General features: G+C 56.8%; 1 protein-coding gene across 4 annotated transcripts in view; it reads right to left on the minus strand.

The window, feature by feature from the left end:
• Positions 1-422: 422 nt before the first annotated feature.
• BLACAT1 (BLACAT1 overlapping LEMD1 locus) overlaps positions 423-12,672 on the minus strand; it is a 45,747-nt gene continuing 33,497 nt past the window's right edge. For all 4 annotated transcript variants that reach the window (XM_064173692.1, XM_064173689.1, XM_064173691.1 and 1 more), the window contains exons 2-3: positions 3,325-3,527; positions 423-2,811 (exon numbers count right to left, since the gene is read on the minus strand). In XM_064173692.1, coding sequence (XP_064029762.1) covers positions 3,386-3,487 — 102 coding nt within the window. In that variant the 5' untranslated portion in view covers positions 3,488-3,527 and the 3' untranslated portion in view covers positions 423-2,811; positions 3,325-3,385. The remainder of the gene's footprint in view (positions 2,812-3,324; positions 3,528-12,672) is intronic.

Raw genomic sequence — 12,672 nt, forward strand, 5'->3', positions numbered from 1 at the left:
CACGTTCAGCGTGTGTATAGCATGTGCATGGTGTGTGCATGGCATGTACACAGCATGTGCATAGTGTGTGCATCACGTTCAGCGTGTGTATAGCATGTGCATAGTGTGTGCATGGCATGTGCCTGGCATGTGCCCCGCATGCCCCATGCACTGCACGAGCATCACTATGCCATCTGCACAGCAGCACAAGGTGGGCACGGTGCTTTTCCAGCTCATCCCGGAGCAAACTGGGAGACTCCCACCACAACTGGGACCCCCACCCCGCCTCGAAGCAGCATCTCACCTCATGCTGCAGCCTCCTCTCCAGGGCTGCTCTCCGTGCAGCACCAAACCTCCACCCAGAGCCCAGATCTCGTGGTGGCCCTTGGCCTCACACCCTGAACTGCCAAGCTGTGATGGAGCTGTGAGCCAAGAGGTTTAGCAGCCAAGGCTGCGCAGTCCAAGGTTGTAGAACCAAGCCCCTTCCACCCCCACCCCCCCTCCAGTCTGTATTTAGCTGCCCTAAAGCCTGGGCAAAGCTGCCCATGACTTCCCCCAGGCCTCTGCTTTTGCTGCTCTGGCTGCCCCAGTGGCCCCAGCTCTCTGCACTGCACTCGTAAGGATGAGCCCTGCTTGGATCGTCATTAGCAGTGACCCAGCTTGTGTCCCACCAGGAATGGGGCACCAGCAACCCAGCCAAAATGTGGGTGCATCAGCGTGTTCCTCAGCCACCTTTGGTGCCTTGGTGGAGCAGCTCCTCGTGTGAGGGGGAAGAAACCTCTGGGAGCTGGTGTCCCAGGTTGCCAGGCTGGGTTTAGGTCTGGCAGTGCCAAGCCAAGGTTCTGCCTTCCTCTGGCTCCTACCCTCCATCCCAGTGCTGCTTAAGTGAAAGACTGATGCAGCCCCAGAGGTGCCAGAGCAGATATTTACCAGCAGCACTGACCACAGCATTATCTCTGCCTGAGATCTGCTGAGCCTGATGGTGACAGATGACAGGGATGCCAGACTGCTTTCGTGGCAGGGCATCTCTCATGTGCCACCACCTGCCCCCGTCCTGTGCCAAGACCTAGACCTCAGGTGGGAACGCTGCTCAGGGACTGCACCAATAGACCCCACAGCTCCCATCCTTGGGGCTTAAAGAGAAGCAAAAGAAAAGAGCCCCAAGCCTCTCCCACCCCGGGGGGGGTCTGACACACAGGGGCCATGTGCAGCCTGTGCCCACCGTGCCCTGACTCCCACCTCTGAGCTGGCTCCCAGCTGCTTCCCACTGCCTCCAACAGAGAGGATTTAAAGCTCCCCAGCTGCACCTTGTGTTATTTGTGCTCCTGGCCTGGCTCAGGTTTTTGTGCTAAGTCCTTTGGATAAGAAAATAAAACAGTAGCTGCGTTGGCTCTGGATGTTGGCTGAGCCAACAAATCTGCTCTCAAAGTGGAGCTGTCAGTGGCACCAACAGCTCTGTTTGCAGAGAGAGAGCCTAGGCAGGGAGGGCTGGGCACAGCCTGGGAAGGTTGCTCACAGTGGGGGGATTTGTTCTCTGGGTGTGCTCATCGCCTGCAGGGAGGATTCGGTGCCCTCCAATCAATACCCTCCATGCAATGGGCAGAGGGCACAGCTGCTCCCGAGCATTTCCCCTTTTCCCAGGGGCTCTCTCTGTGCAAAGAGGAGCACTGGGGCCAGTGGCAGCTGCTGGGGCTGGAAGTGAGAGCTCAAACGCTGGGTGCAGTCAGGGATGGGGATCCAGACGCTGGAATGTAAGCCGCGGTCCTCAAGCCCCAGGGGACCTTGTCTCACCAACTCCCCAGCCCTCCGCGGGCACAGCCTGCGGCTGTTTGGAGGGCATCTAAGTAGGGATGTCTGCCTGAGACACCTCCAGGAAGGCACAGCATGCAGGGAGCTCCCATATGGCTTCAACAGTGGGGTGGGAAGGACACACAGACAGGGTTGGGGGCAGAGAGGGACCGTGGGGACAGCTACGTGGCACAAGGTGACTGCTCAGCCACCGCGGGAGGAAAGGGTGGCAGGAGCAGGACTAACCCTGGGGGCGAACAGCTCCTGCCCAGCAGCCCCAGGCACTGCCTCTGGCTCCAGGCTCCGGAGGTCTCCAGCTGGAGAATGGAAGCTCAGTGTGGAAGAATGTAAGGATTTCTGCTCTGAAGGACATGTTTGTGCCCCCGGAGGGAATCACAGGTGCCCTGAGCTCAGGAAGTTTGGTCCATTTGCCAGGGTGTGCCAAGGTCCCACTGAGCCCCATGGCTCAGGTGTGCAGTGGAGGAGAGTCACACACCGAGTCCCTTCTGCCCGTGGCGAGGGAGCTGCCAGTCCACCCTGGTCACATAGGGAGCAGCATCCAAGCAGGGCAGGTGTGTCTGGTGCCTCTGAAACCTTCTGGCTTGCTGCACGGGTGGGGCAGAGGCATGGAGAGTGGCTTCCTGGAGTCACAGACACTTGAGACAGCCCCCGGAGCAGCTGGGTTTTCACCTTCAGCCAGTCCTGCAGCAGCGGGACAGCTCAGCAGCCAGCAGCCAGCCTCTCCAGCACTGTGACTCCAGGAAGGACAAGGACCAGCTCCAGCTTCTGAACCCCCCTCCAGGTCTGGCTGTTGAGGCTTGGTCGAGCAAGGGCAGGGCAGCTTGCTCAGGAGGGGAAATTCTACCCTGCTGGGACACAAGGTCCTGCTGTCACTGACTGCTTGGATGCCAGGAGCTCAGCACCTGGCTGGGCTGGATGTCTGGGCAGGAGTGTTGCAGCACCTGGATAACATCCACAGCATCTGCTTCTGCCTCTTGGCAAGGTCATTCCTGTGCTCCAGCTGTCTCCTGGCCACACAAGTATCTGGGAAAGAGGGAGAGGAGAGAAAATGAGAGGAGCTGCAGATTAACCAGCTCCCCCCATGCCCTCCTAGCCCTCTAGCAAAACCATCACTGAGCCCCAGGCTCCTCTTCCCCTGCCAAGCACCATCCCAGCCACACCAGCTTGGCCCAGCAGCCACTCCCCTCCCCCCCCAGTCCCCTGAGACACCCCAAGATAGTGCAGGCAGAGAGTGATGCTTCAGAGGGAGCTGATTGTTGGAGAGGCAAGAAAAAAGAGGCAGCAAATCCTCTGGTGGCCAAATCCCCATCCCTGGAGGTGCTTCAAAGCCATAGAGATGTGGTGCTGAGGGCCATGGTTTGGCACCAGGCTTGGCAGAGTAGAGAGTGGTTGGAGGGGGTGAGCTTAAAGGGCTTTGCCAAGCCAAACTGCCCTATGAGCTGATGAAAGCAAGGGGAGGGCTGGACTGGATGATCTCTAGAGGTCTGTCCCAACCCCTGTGATTCTGTGAGCTGTCCCCCAGCAGTCCCAGCATACCAATGGGAAGGGAAGAGGGTCCTGAGGCACCTCTCAGCCAGGCACACACACAGGTCTGCTCTCACACTGCTGTCTCCTGCTCTGTGCTGGCCTCTTCTTTCTTCCTCTTCATCTTGCAGAAGCCATGGAGCCCACAGAAGCAAGCAAAGGTGAACTGGGGCATCACCTGGAGCAGGAGAGGCTTGGGAGCAGCCCTGGAAGACCTGGATGGGAAGAGGGAGAGAAGTCAGGGCAGGTTCTGCAGATGCACAGGGATGGAGGGTGAAGGGCAGCCTCCCAGAACTGCATCTCTGAGCAACCTGATCCAGAGTGAGGTGTCCTTGCCCATGGCAGGGGGGTTGGAACTAGATGATCCTTGAGGTCCCTTCCAGCCCAGACAATTCTATGATCTCCCTGCACCAAACACAGGAGGTTCCCCTTGAACTTAAGGAGAAACTTGTTTGGTGTGAGGGTGCTGGAGCCCTGGAGCAGGCTGCCCAGGGAGGTTGTGGAGTCTCCTCCTCTGCAGGGATTCCAAACCCACCTGGACTTTGTGATCCTGAGGAACCCACTGTGGGTGCCCTGCTTTCAGCAGGAAGGTTGGACTGGATGCTCTCCAGAGGTCCCTTCCAACCCCCCACTGTTTTGATTCCCTCCCTCATCCAAAGCCCCCAGCCACTTGCTCCCAAATTCCCCACGCAGCCAAAGAGAAAGGGATTAAATCCCCTCCCCTCCAGCTCCTCTCCTCCAGAGCAGCAAACAATTGGGACAGACGTGGGGACAGCTTGCAGCTCCTGATGCATATTTGAGGGTTGGGAGGTGAAGCGTCCTGGGAGCTCCCTCCCCAGCACAGGGACCAGCATCCCCCCGGCCCTGCCCCTAGTTAAGACACAAAGAGGCACAGCTGAGAGCTGCCTTCACTCTCTTTGTGCCCCTTTGCAAGGGATAAAATAATGCCCCACAGCATGTCCCAACAGCTGCAAAATGTCATTATGCAAATGGATGCTGGGGAGGGGTAAAACAAATAACAAATAGCAGCAGGAAAAGAGCCAACAAAACCCAAACTAAAGCTATCTGCCACAAAACCACTTCGTTTTCTCCCTGCTTGCCTTTAGAACCAGAGGACTGTGAGGTTGGAAGAGACCTTTGAGATCCTCAAGACCTACCACCCACCCAGAGCTCACAAGCCCACCACTAGCTTGCTTTTTACCAGTGGTATCTGGACAGTTGGCAGGTGCCCAGCTCTAATTTTGACCCAGAAGAAGGGCTGCTGATGCCCACAGTGAGCTGTCTTCAACCCAGGCAGTGCCATGCTGCCCAACAGGGCTCATGCTCAGCACTGTGGCTGTGCCATGCAGAGCAGTGGCACCACAGCACAGCCACTGCCTTCAGAGCCGGCACTGTGGCTGTGCCACACAGAGCAGTGGCACCAGAGCACAGCCACTGCCTGCAGAGCCAGCACTGTGGCTGTGCCACACAGAGCAGTGGCACCACAGCACACCCACAGCACAGCCACTGCCTGCAGAGCCAGCACTGTGGCTGTGCCACGCAGAGCAGTGGCACCAGAGCACACCCACAGCACAGCCATTGCCTGCAGAGCAGTGGCACCAGAGCACAGCCACTGTCTGCAGATCCAACACTGTGGCTGTGCCATCTTCCAGCCATGCAGAGCAGTGGCACCACAGCACTCTCAGCACAGCCACTGCCTGCAGAGCCAGCACTGTGGCTGTGCCACATAGAACAGTGGCACCACAGCACCCACAGCACAGCCACTGCCTGCAGAGCCAGCATGGTGGCTGTGCCACGTAGAACAGTGGCACCAGAGCACAGCCACTGCCTGCAGAGCCAGCACTGTGACTGTGCCACGCAGAGCAGTGGCACCACAGCACAGCACTGCCTGCAGAGCCAGCACTGTGACTGTGCCATGCAGAACAGTGGCACCACAGCACCCACAGCACAACCACTGCCTGCAGATCCAGCACTGTGACTGTGCCACGCAGAGCAGTGGCACCACAGCACCCTCAGCACAACCACTGCCTGCAGATCCAGCACTCAAGAGTTTTTTTCTCTCTCCATGCACCAACATGGACAAGGAACATCTCAGGGCCTCACATGAGTCATCTGTGAAATGGGCACAAGCCCAGAATCCCAGCATGGTGAGGCCTGGAAGGGACCTCTGGAGATCACACAGACAACCACAGAAGCACCCAAGTTGGCAAAGCTCCTCAAGATCACCAAGTCCAACCTAGAACTCTACTCTACAGCATTCACCTTAAACCAGAGCCCCAAGCACCACATCCAAACCACTCTTAAACACATCCAGGCTGGGTGACTCCACCACCTCCCTGGGCAGCTCATTCCAGTCCCTGACCACTCTCTCCATGAAAAACTTTCTCCTAATGTCCAAGATCATCCAGTCCAAGCTCCCCTGCTAAAGCAGGGCACCCACAGCAGCTTGCCCAGCATCACGAAGTCATAGAAACATAGAATGGCTTAGGTTGGAAAGGACCTTAAAGCTCATCCAGTTCCAAACCCCCCTGCCATAGGTGTCCAGGTGGGGTTGGAATGGTATCATGTTGAGACACTGGAAGGTGTTTGGAGAAGTGCAACAAGGCTGGGGAGGGGCCTGGAGCACAGCCCTGTGAGGAGAGGCTGAGGGAGCTGGGGGGGTGCAGCCTGCAGCAGAGGAGGCTCAGGGCAGAGCTGATTGCTGCCTGCAGCTGCCTGCAGGGAGGCTGTAGCCAGGTGGGGTTGGGCTCTGCTGCCAGGCAAGCAGCACCAGAAGAAGGGGACACAGCCTCAAGCTGTGCCAGGGCAGGTCTAGGCTGGATGTTGTTAGGAAGTTCCTGGCAGAGAGAGTGATTGGCACTGGAATGGGCTGCCCAGGGAGGTGGTGGAGTGGCTGTGGCTGGAGGTGTTGCAGCCAAGCCTGGCTGGGGCACTTAGTGCCATGGTGTGGTTGGTTGGGCAGGGCTGGGTGCTAGGTTGGGCTGGCTGAGCTTGGAGCTCTCTGCCAACCTGCTTCAGTCTATGAGTCTATGAAGCTCTGTAGAGAAAGAGCCTCCACAGCCTCTCTGGACAGCCTGCTCTAAGGTTCCAACAGCCTCAACAAGAAAGGAGTTTCTCCTCCTGTTCAGATGGAACCTCCTGGCTTCCAGTTTGTGCCCACTGCCCCTTGCCCCACCTCTGGGCACCACTGATGCTCAGGCTATCAGAGAGAACCAAACAGAAACCTCAGTGTAGAAGGTGCTGTCAGCTCCCAAGGCTCACAGCCACCAACATCAGCAAGCAAAAAGTGACACCCCAGCCCCAGCCCAAAATAGGCAGGCACTGCTGGGGGTCCCCAGCTCTACCCATAGCCTTGACCCAGCTGGGAGAAAATTACTCATGGGGAAAAAAGAAAGTCCAAAAAAGCCCAAGCAGGTGGGTCCTGTGTGTGCCCCCCACCTCTACACTCTTCACCAGCAGTGATGGTGCAGAGGGGGTGATGCCACCTCCCTGCCCTCCCACACTTCCCCTTTCCAAGGGGCCCAGCTGCAGCACAAAGCGAAGGGCAGCAGCAGGAATCATCCCATTTAATTCATTGCTGCTGGGCTCCCCCCACCCCCTCCCTGCTTCCCTCCCCTCCCCAGCCATCTGGGTACCTGTCTAGGAGCTCCCAAATTAAATAAGGCTACCTCTGGAGCTCAAAGAGGAGGACAAGAGGCTCCTTAATGAGTCTCTGCTCTGAAAGGCTTCCCAGCAGAGCTGCAGCTCTCTGCAGCTCTCTTTGTGCTGCTGCTTTTTCTTACCAGCCTGAGAATGAGATTTTGGAGGGAAGGGCTGGTGTGGAGGGGCTGAGAGGGGCCCAGGGGGGCTGTTCACCCCCCCAGCTTTGCAGAACTTCAATGGAGAAGGGATGGTGGGGAGGGGGAAGAAGCCTCTAGGAGCTGGCACCTCAGTTTGGCAGGCTGGGTTTGGGCTGGCAGTGCCAAACCGAGGTTCCACTTTCCTCTGGCTCCTACCCTCCACGCCGGTGCTGGTCTCTCTTGTTCCCAGTGCTGGTCCCTGCTGTTCCCAGTGCTGATGCCTGCTACTCCCAAAGCTGGTTCCCTTGTTCCCAGTGCTGATCCCTACTGTCCCCAATGCTAGTCCCTACTCTTCCCAGTGCTGGTTCCTGCTGTTCCCAGTGCTGATCCCTGTTATTCCCAGTGATAGTCTCTGCTGTTCCCACTGCTGATCCCCAATGTCCCCAGTGATGATTCCCACTGTCCCTGGTGCTGGTCCCTGCTATTCCTGGTGCTAGTTCCTGCTGTCCCCAATGCTGTTCCCCAATGTCCCCACTGCTGTTCCCCACTGTCCCTAATGCTGTTCCCTGCTGTCCCCACTCACAGGATGTTCGGGGTTGGAAGGGACACAAATTGATCATTGAGTCCAACCCCTGTGGCTCCCACTGCAGCTTCTCACTGTCCCCACTGCTAATCTCTGCTGTCCCCACTGCTATTCTCCACCATTCCCGCTGCTGGTCCCCACTGCTGATCCCCAATGTCCCCACTGCTGGTCCCCACTGTGCCCACTGCTGGTCCCCACTGTCCCCACTGCTGGTCCCCATCATTCCCACTGCTGGTCCCCACTGTCCCCACTGCTGGTCCCCACTGTCCCCAATGCTAATCTCTGCTGGCCCCACTGCTGTTCCCCCCCATCCCCACTGCTGCTCCCTACTGCCCCCACTGCTGATCCCTGCTGTCCCCACTGCTGGTCCCCACTGTCTCCACTGCTGGTCCCCACTGTCTCCACTGCTGGTCCCCACTGTCTCCACTGCTGATCCCTGCTGTCCCCACTGCTGGTCCCCCCCATCCCCACTGCTGCTCTCTACTGTCCCCACTGCTAATCCCTGCTGTCCCCACTGCTGCTCCCCACTGTCCCCACTCCTGCTCCCCTCTATTTAACACTCTCCACATTAACCAGCCAAACACTCCAGCAGACCTCCCAGGCAGGCTCAGCTGTGCAGTCCTCCACCCCCATGGGTGCCAAGCCCTGCTGCCCCGTGCCACTTCACATCCTCCTCGTGTCCATCCTGCCTGTCCCCCCTCCTCAACCCCCCACCCCTGCTTCCTTGCAGACACAAAAGCCACCCCAAGAGCCTGGGCGGTCCGACTGGGACCCAGCAGCCATCAGGGAGCTATTGATATATTTAGAGGAGCTTGTAGCAGGGAAGCTTTTCAGGCTGACCCTCTGCCTCCCATTCAGGCAGCAGACAATGATGAATGAGCCCCGGAGAATAGAGGCAGCCCAGCTGAGGCTGTGACGCTCCTGTTCTTCTTGAAAAGGTGGAAAAAAAGGAATCCTGAAGGAGCAAGGAATAATTAAACCCCAGAAATGAACTGGCTTGGGCAGTGATGACAGAAGCCCTGCTTGATTTGCAAGGGCTTGGGCAATGCTTCCCAGACCTGTGCTGCCCTTTCTATTCACTGGAGAAGATCCTTTGGAGAAAACTCTGCTGCAGCAGAGGAAAATGTGAGGAGCATTAAAAATGTAAAGGCAGAGAATTCTCTTTAGTCAACTGCATAACCCCAGGCCGTGTTTGTCACTGTCACCGTGATGAATTGGGAGCTGTCTGAAATCAGCATGCTCACTTTAATAATGTCACTTTCCCTGAGCCCGAAAAAATGTCTTTCTGAAGCAGCTGGGCAGAGTTTGAGTCCTTAGCCCAGCGATTACTCAATTCCCTGGGCTTGGCTGGGCAGCTCTCAGCAGCTTCGGGAGGGGTCCTGGGCAGGGAGAGGTAAGGGTGGAGGCAGGGGTGAAGGTAGGGTGGAGGCAGGGTGAGTTAGAGGTGCAGGGAAAGAGAGTGAGTGGTGTGGGGAGGGAGAGTCAGGGGTGCAGGCAGAGAGAGTCAGGGGTGCAGAGAAGGTGCAGGCAGGGTGCAGGCAAGGAGAGTCAGGGGTATGGGGAGGTAGAGTGAGGGGTGTGGAGAGAGAGAATCAGGGGTGCAGGCAGAGAGAGTCAGAGGTGCAGGCAGGGTTCAGGCAGAAAGAGTCAGGGGTGCAGGCAGGGTGCAGGCAAGGAGAGTCAGGGGTATGAGTAGGTAGAGTGAGGGGTGTGGAGAGAGAGAATCAGGGGTGCAGGCAGAGAGAGTCAGAGGTACAGGCAGGGTGCAGGCAGAAAGACTCAGGGGTGCAGGTAAGGAGAGTCGGGTGCGGGCAGAGAGAGTCAGGGATGCAGGCAGGAAGAGTCAGGGGTGCAGGCAGGGTGCAGGCAAGGAGAGTCAGAGGTGCAGGGAGGGACAGTGAGGAGTGTGGGGAGGGAGAGTCAGGTGCAGGCAGGGAGAGTCAGGGGTGCAGGGAAGAACAGTCGGGGATGCAGGGAGAGTTCAGGGAGGAAGAGTCAGGGATGCAGGAAGGGAGCAGGCAAGGAGAGTCAGTGGTATAAGGAAGGAGAGTCAGGGGTGCAGGGAGGGTACAGGCAGGGTGCAGGCAAGGGAGTGCAGGAGAAGAGAGCCAAGGATGCAGAGAGAGAGAGAATCAGAGGTGCAGGCAGGGAGATCCAGGGGTGTAAAGGAGAGGAGCCAGGGGTGTAAAGGAGGAGATCCAGGGGTGTAAAGGAGAGGAGCCAGGGGTGTAAAGGAGAGGAGCCAGGGGTGCAAGCAGGGAGATCCAGGGGTGTAAAGGAGGAGATCCAGGGGTGCAAAGGAGGAGATCCAGGGGTGCAAAGGAGGAGATCCAGGGGTGCAAAGGAGAGGAGCCAGGGGTGCAAAGGAGAGGAGCCAGGGGTGCAAAGGAGAGGAGCCAGAGGTGCAGGCATGGAGATCCAGGGGTGTAAAGGAGAGGAGCCAGAGGTGCAGGCAGGGAGATCCAGGGGTGTAAAGGAGGAGATCCAGGGGTGTAAAGGAGAGGAGCCAGAGGTGTAAAGGAGAGGAGCCAGGGGTGCAGGCAGGGAGATCCAGGGATGTAAAGGAGAGGAGCCAGAGGTGCAGGCAGGGAGATCCAGGGGTATAAAGGAGAGGAGCCAGGGATGCAAGTAAGGAGATCCAGGGGTGCTGGGCATGGTACAGGCAGGGTGCAGGCAGAACTCAGCACAACCTTACTGCTGGGTGACCCAGGGGAGGGCTACTGAAGCCTCAGGGGCTTTTATTGGTCTGCTTTTCTTGCTCTGCTTCACTTTTTATCCTCTTTCTCAGCACCACCACTGCATCAACTTTCAGCTGCTTGGCCGCCAAGAAATAAACCCAACATGAAATGTTGCATTTTAAACCCTGACTTTCAAAGCTGCCTTTTGCCACCAATGTGCTGTTTTATGGGGGGGGGGAGTTGGGTGTGTGTGGTTTTATTGCTGGGAAATGAGATCATTTGCAATGGAAATTGGTCCCACATTTTTCAGGGAACCAAACAGGATGAAAACATTTGCCATAAAATGGAGAGAAGTTGCCCAGAGATTTGATTTCCTTTTGCCTCTCCTGATTGCTACAACATCCACCTCCACCAGGAGAGGTTGTCAGAAGTCACTGGGCATCACCAGCTTGGTTTTCTCCTCTGCTGAGCAAACAAGTCCCCCAGAGAGGCACCTGAGGCTGCAGCACTTTGCTCCCTGGGACTTGCAGAGCCTTTCCTCTGATGCATGGCAGCTCCAGGCCATGCCAATAGTCCCTGCACAGAGGAAACCTTGCTGGGATTTTCCATCCATTCTTTTTTTTTAAGCATTAGAGGTTGGGGACAAGCAGGTTTGGGTCCCTCTCACTCCAAGAAGGACTTTGAGGGGCTGGAGCGTGTTCAGAGAAGAGCAACAAAGATGGGGAAGGGTCTGGAGAACAGGGCTGGGGAGGATCAAGGAGCCCAAAACTGAACCCAGTCGTCACCAGTGTCAAGCACAGAGGGACAGCTGCACCCCTGGTCCTGCTGGCCACACCACTGCTGATCCAGGCTAGGATGCCACCTTCTTGGCCACCTGGACACACAGTGGCTCATACTAAGCCAACCCTGCCAGAGTTGCCTTGATGCCTGGACTTAGAATCAAGCTTGCTGATGTTGGTGGCTGTGAGCCTTGGGAGCTGACAGCACCTTCTACACTGAGGTTTCTGTTTGGTTCTCTCTGATAGCCTGAGCATCAGTGGTGCCCAGAGGTGGGGCAAGGGGCAGTGGGCACAAACTGGAAGCCAGGAGGTTCCATCTGAACAGGAGGAGAAACTCCTTTCTTGTTGAGGCTGTTGGAACCTTGGAGCAGGCTGTCCAGAGAGGTTGTGGAGGCTCTTTCTCTACAGAGCTTCATAGACTCATAGAATGAAGCAGGTTGGAAGAGAGCTCCAAGCTCAGCCAGCCCAACCTAGCACCCAGCCCTGCCCAACCAACCAGACCATGGCACTAAGTGCCCCAGCCAGGCTTGGCTGCAACACCTCCAGCCACAGCCACTCCACCACCTCCCTGGGCAGCCCATTCCAGTGCCAATCACTCTCTCTGACAACAACTTCCTAACAACATCCAGCCTAGACCTGCCCTGGCACAACTTGAGGCTGTGTCCCCTTGTTCTGTTGCTGCTTGCCTGGCAGCAGAGCCCAACCCCACCTGGCTACAGCCTCTCTGCAGGCAGCTGCAGACAGCAATGAGCTCTGCCCTGAGCCTCCTCTGCTGCAGGCTGCACCCCCCCAGCTCCCTCAGCCTCTCCTCACAGCCCAACTTCAAAGCAATTTCTCTAACGAGCAGCAGTTGCCTTACCCTCAACACCACAGAAGACCAGGGTGGGAGAAAACCCAAGCAGCCAACAGAGGCAGCATCCTCCCTTTAAGCAGAGATAACGAAGGCAGGAGGAGCTGAGCCGCCTGGCATGTTTGCAGAGCGCAGCTAATTAAACCATCGCTTCTGTAAGGGATGCTGAGCCCATCGATTCTCCTGCCCCCCCTACACACACACACACACAGACACACACACACAGAGTTAATTTGCTGCTCGGAAGGCAGTCACAAGGGTCCTCATTAGAAAAAATTTCACTGGCTGCAGCTAATGGTTGTAATTAATAGGTGCAATAAATTCCGAATGGGCAGCCGGGGTGTTCGTTAGCTGGGGGCTGACTCAGCACCCGCGGCCTCACCGCTTACTGAAGGAGCCATTTCCAAGCAGAGAGGAGGAGGAGGAGGAGGAAGGTGCTTTGTGGCACAACTGGGGCATCTGTAATTCCCCCTGCCGAGAGTAGAGCTGAATAAATAATTCCCAGCGAGTCCCAGATTTGTCTTTCTCTCTCTTCTTTCTTTCTCTTGCTCTCTTTCTCTTTCTATTTTCCTCTTCTCTCTCTCTTCCTCTCTTGTTCTATTTCTTTTTCTCTCTCTTTCTTTCTCTCTCTCTTCCTCTCTTGTTCTATTTATCTTTCTCTCTCTCTTCCTCTCTTTCTTTTCTTTCTTTC

The sequence above is a fragment of the Pogoniulus pusillus genome, chromosome 39 (assembly GCF_015220805.1).
Source record: "Pogoniulus pusillus isolate bPogPus1 chromosome 39, bPogPus1.pri, whole genome shotgun sequence".
NCBI lineage: Eukaryota > Metazoa > Chordata > Aves > Piciformes > Lybiidae > Pogoniulus > Pogoniulus pusillus.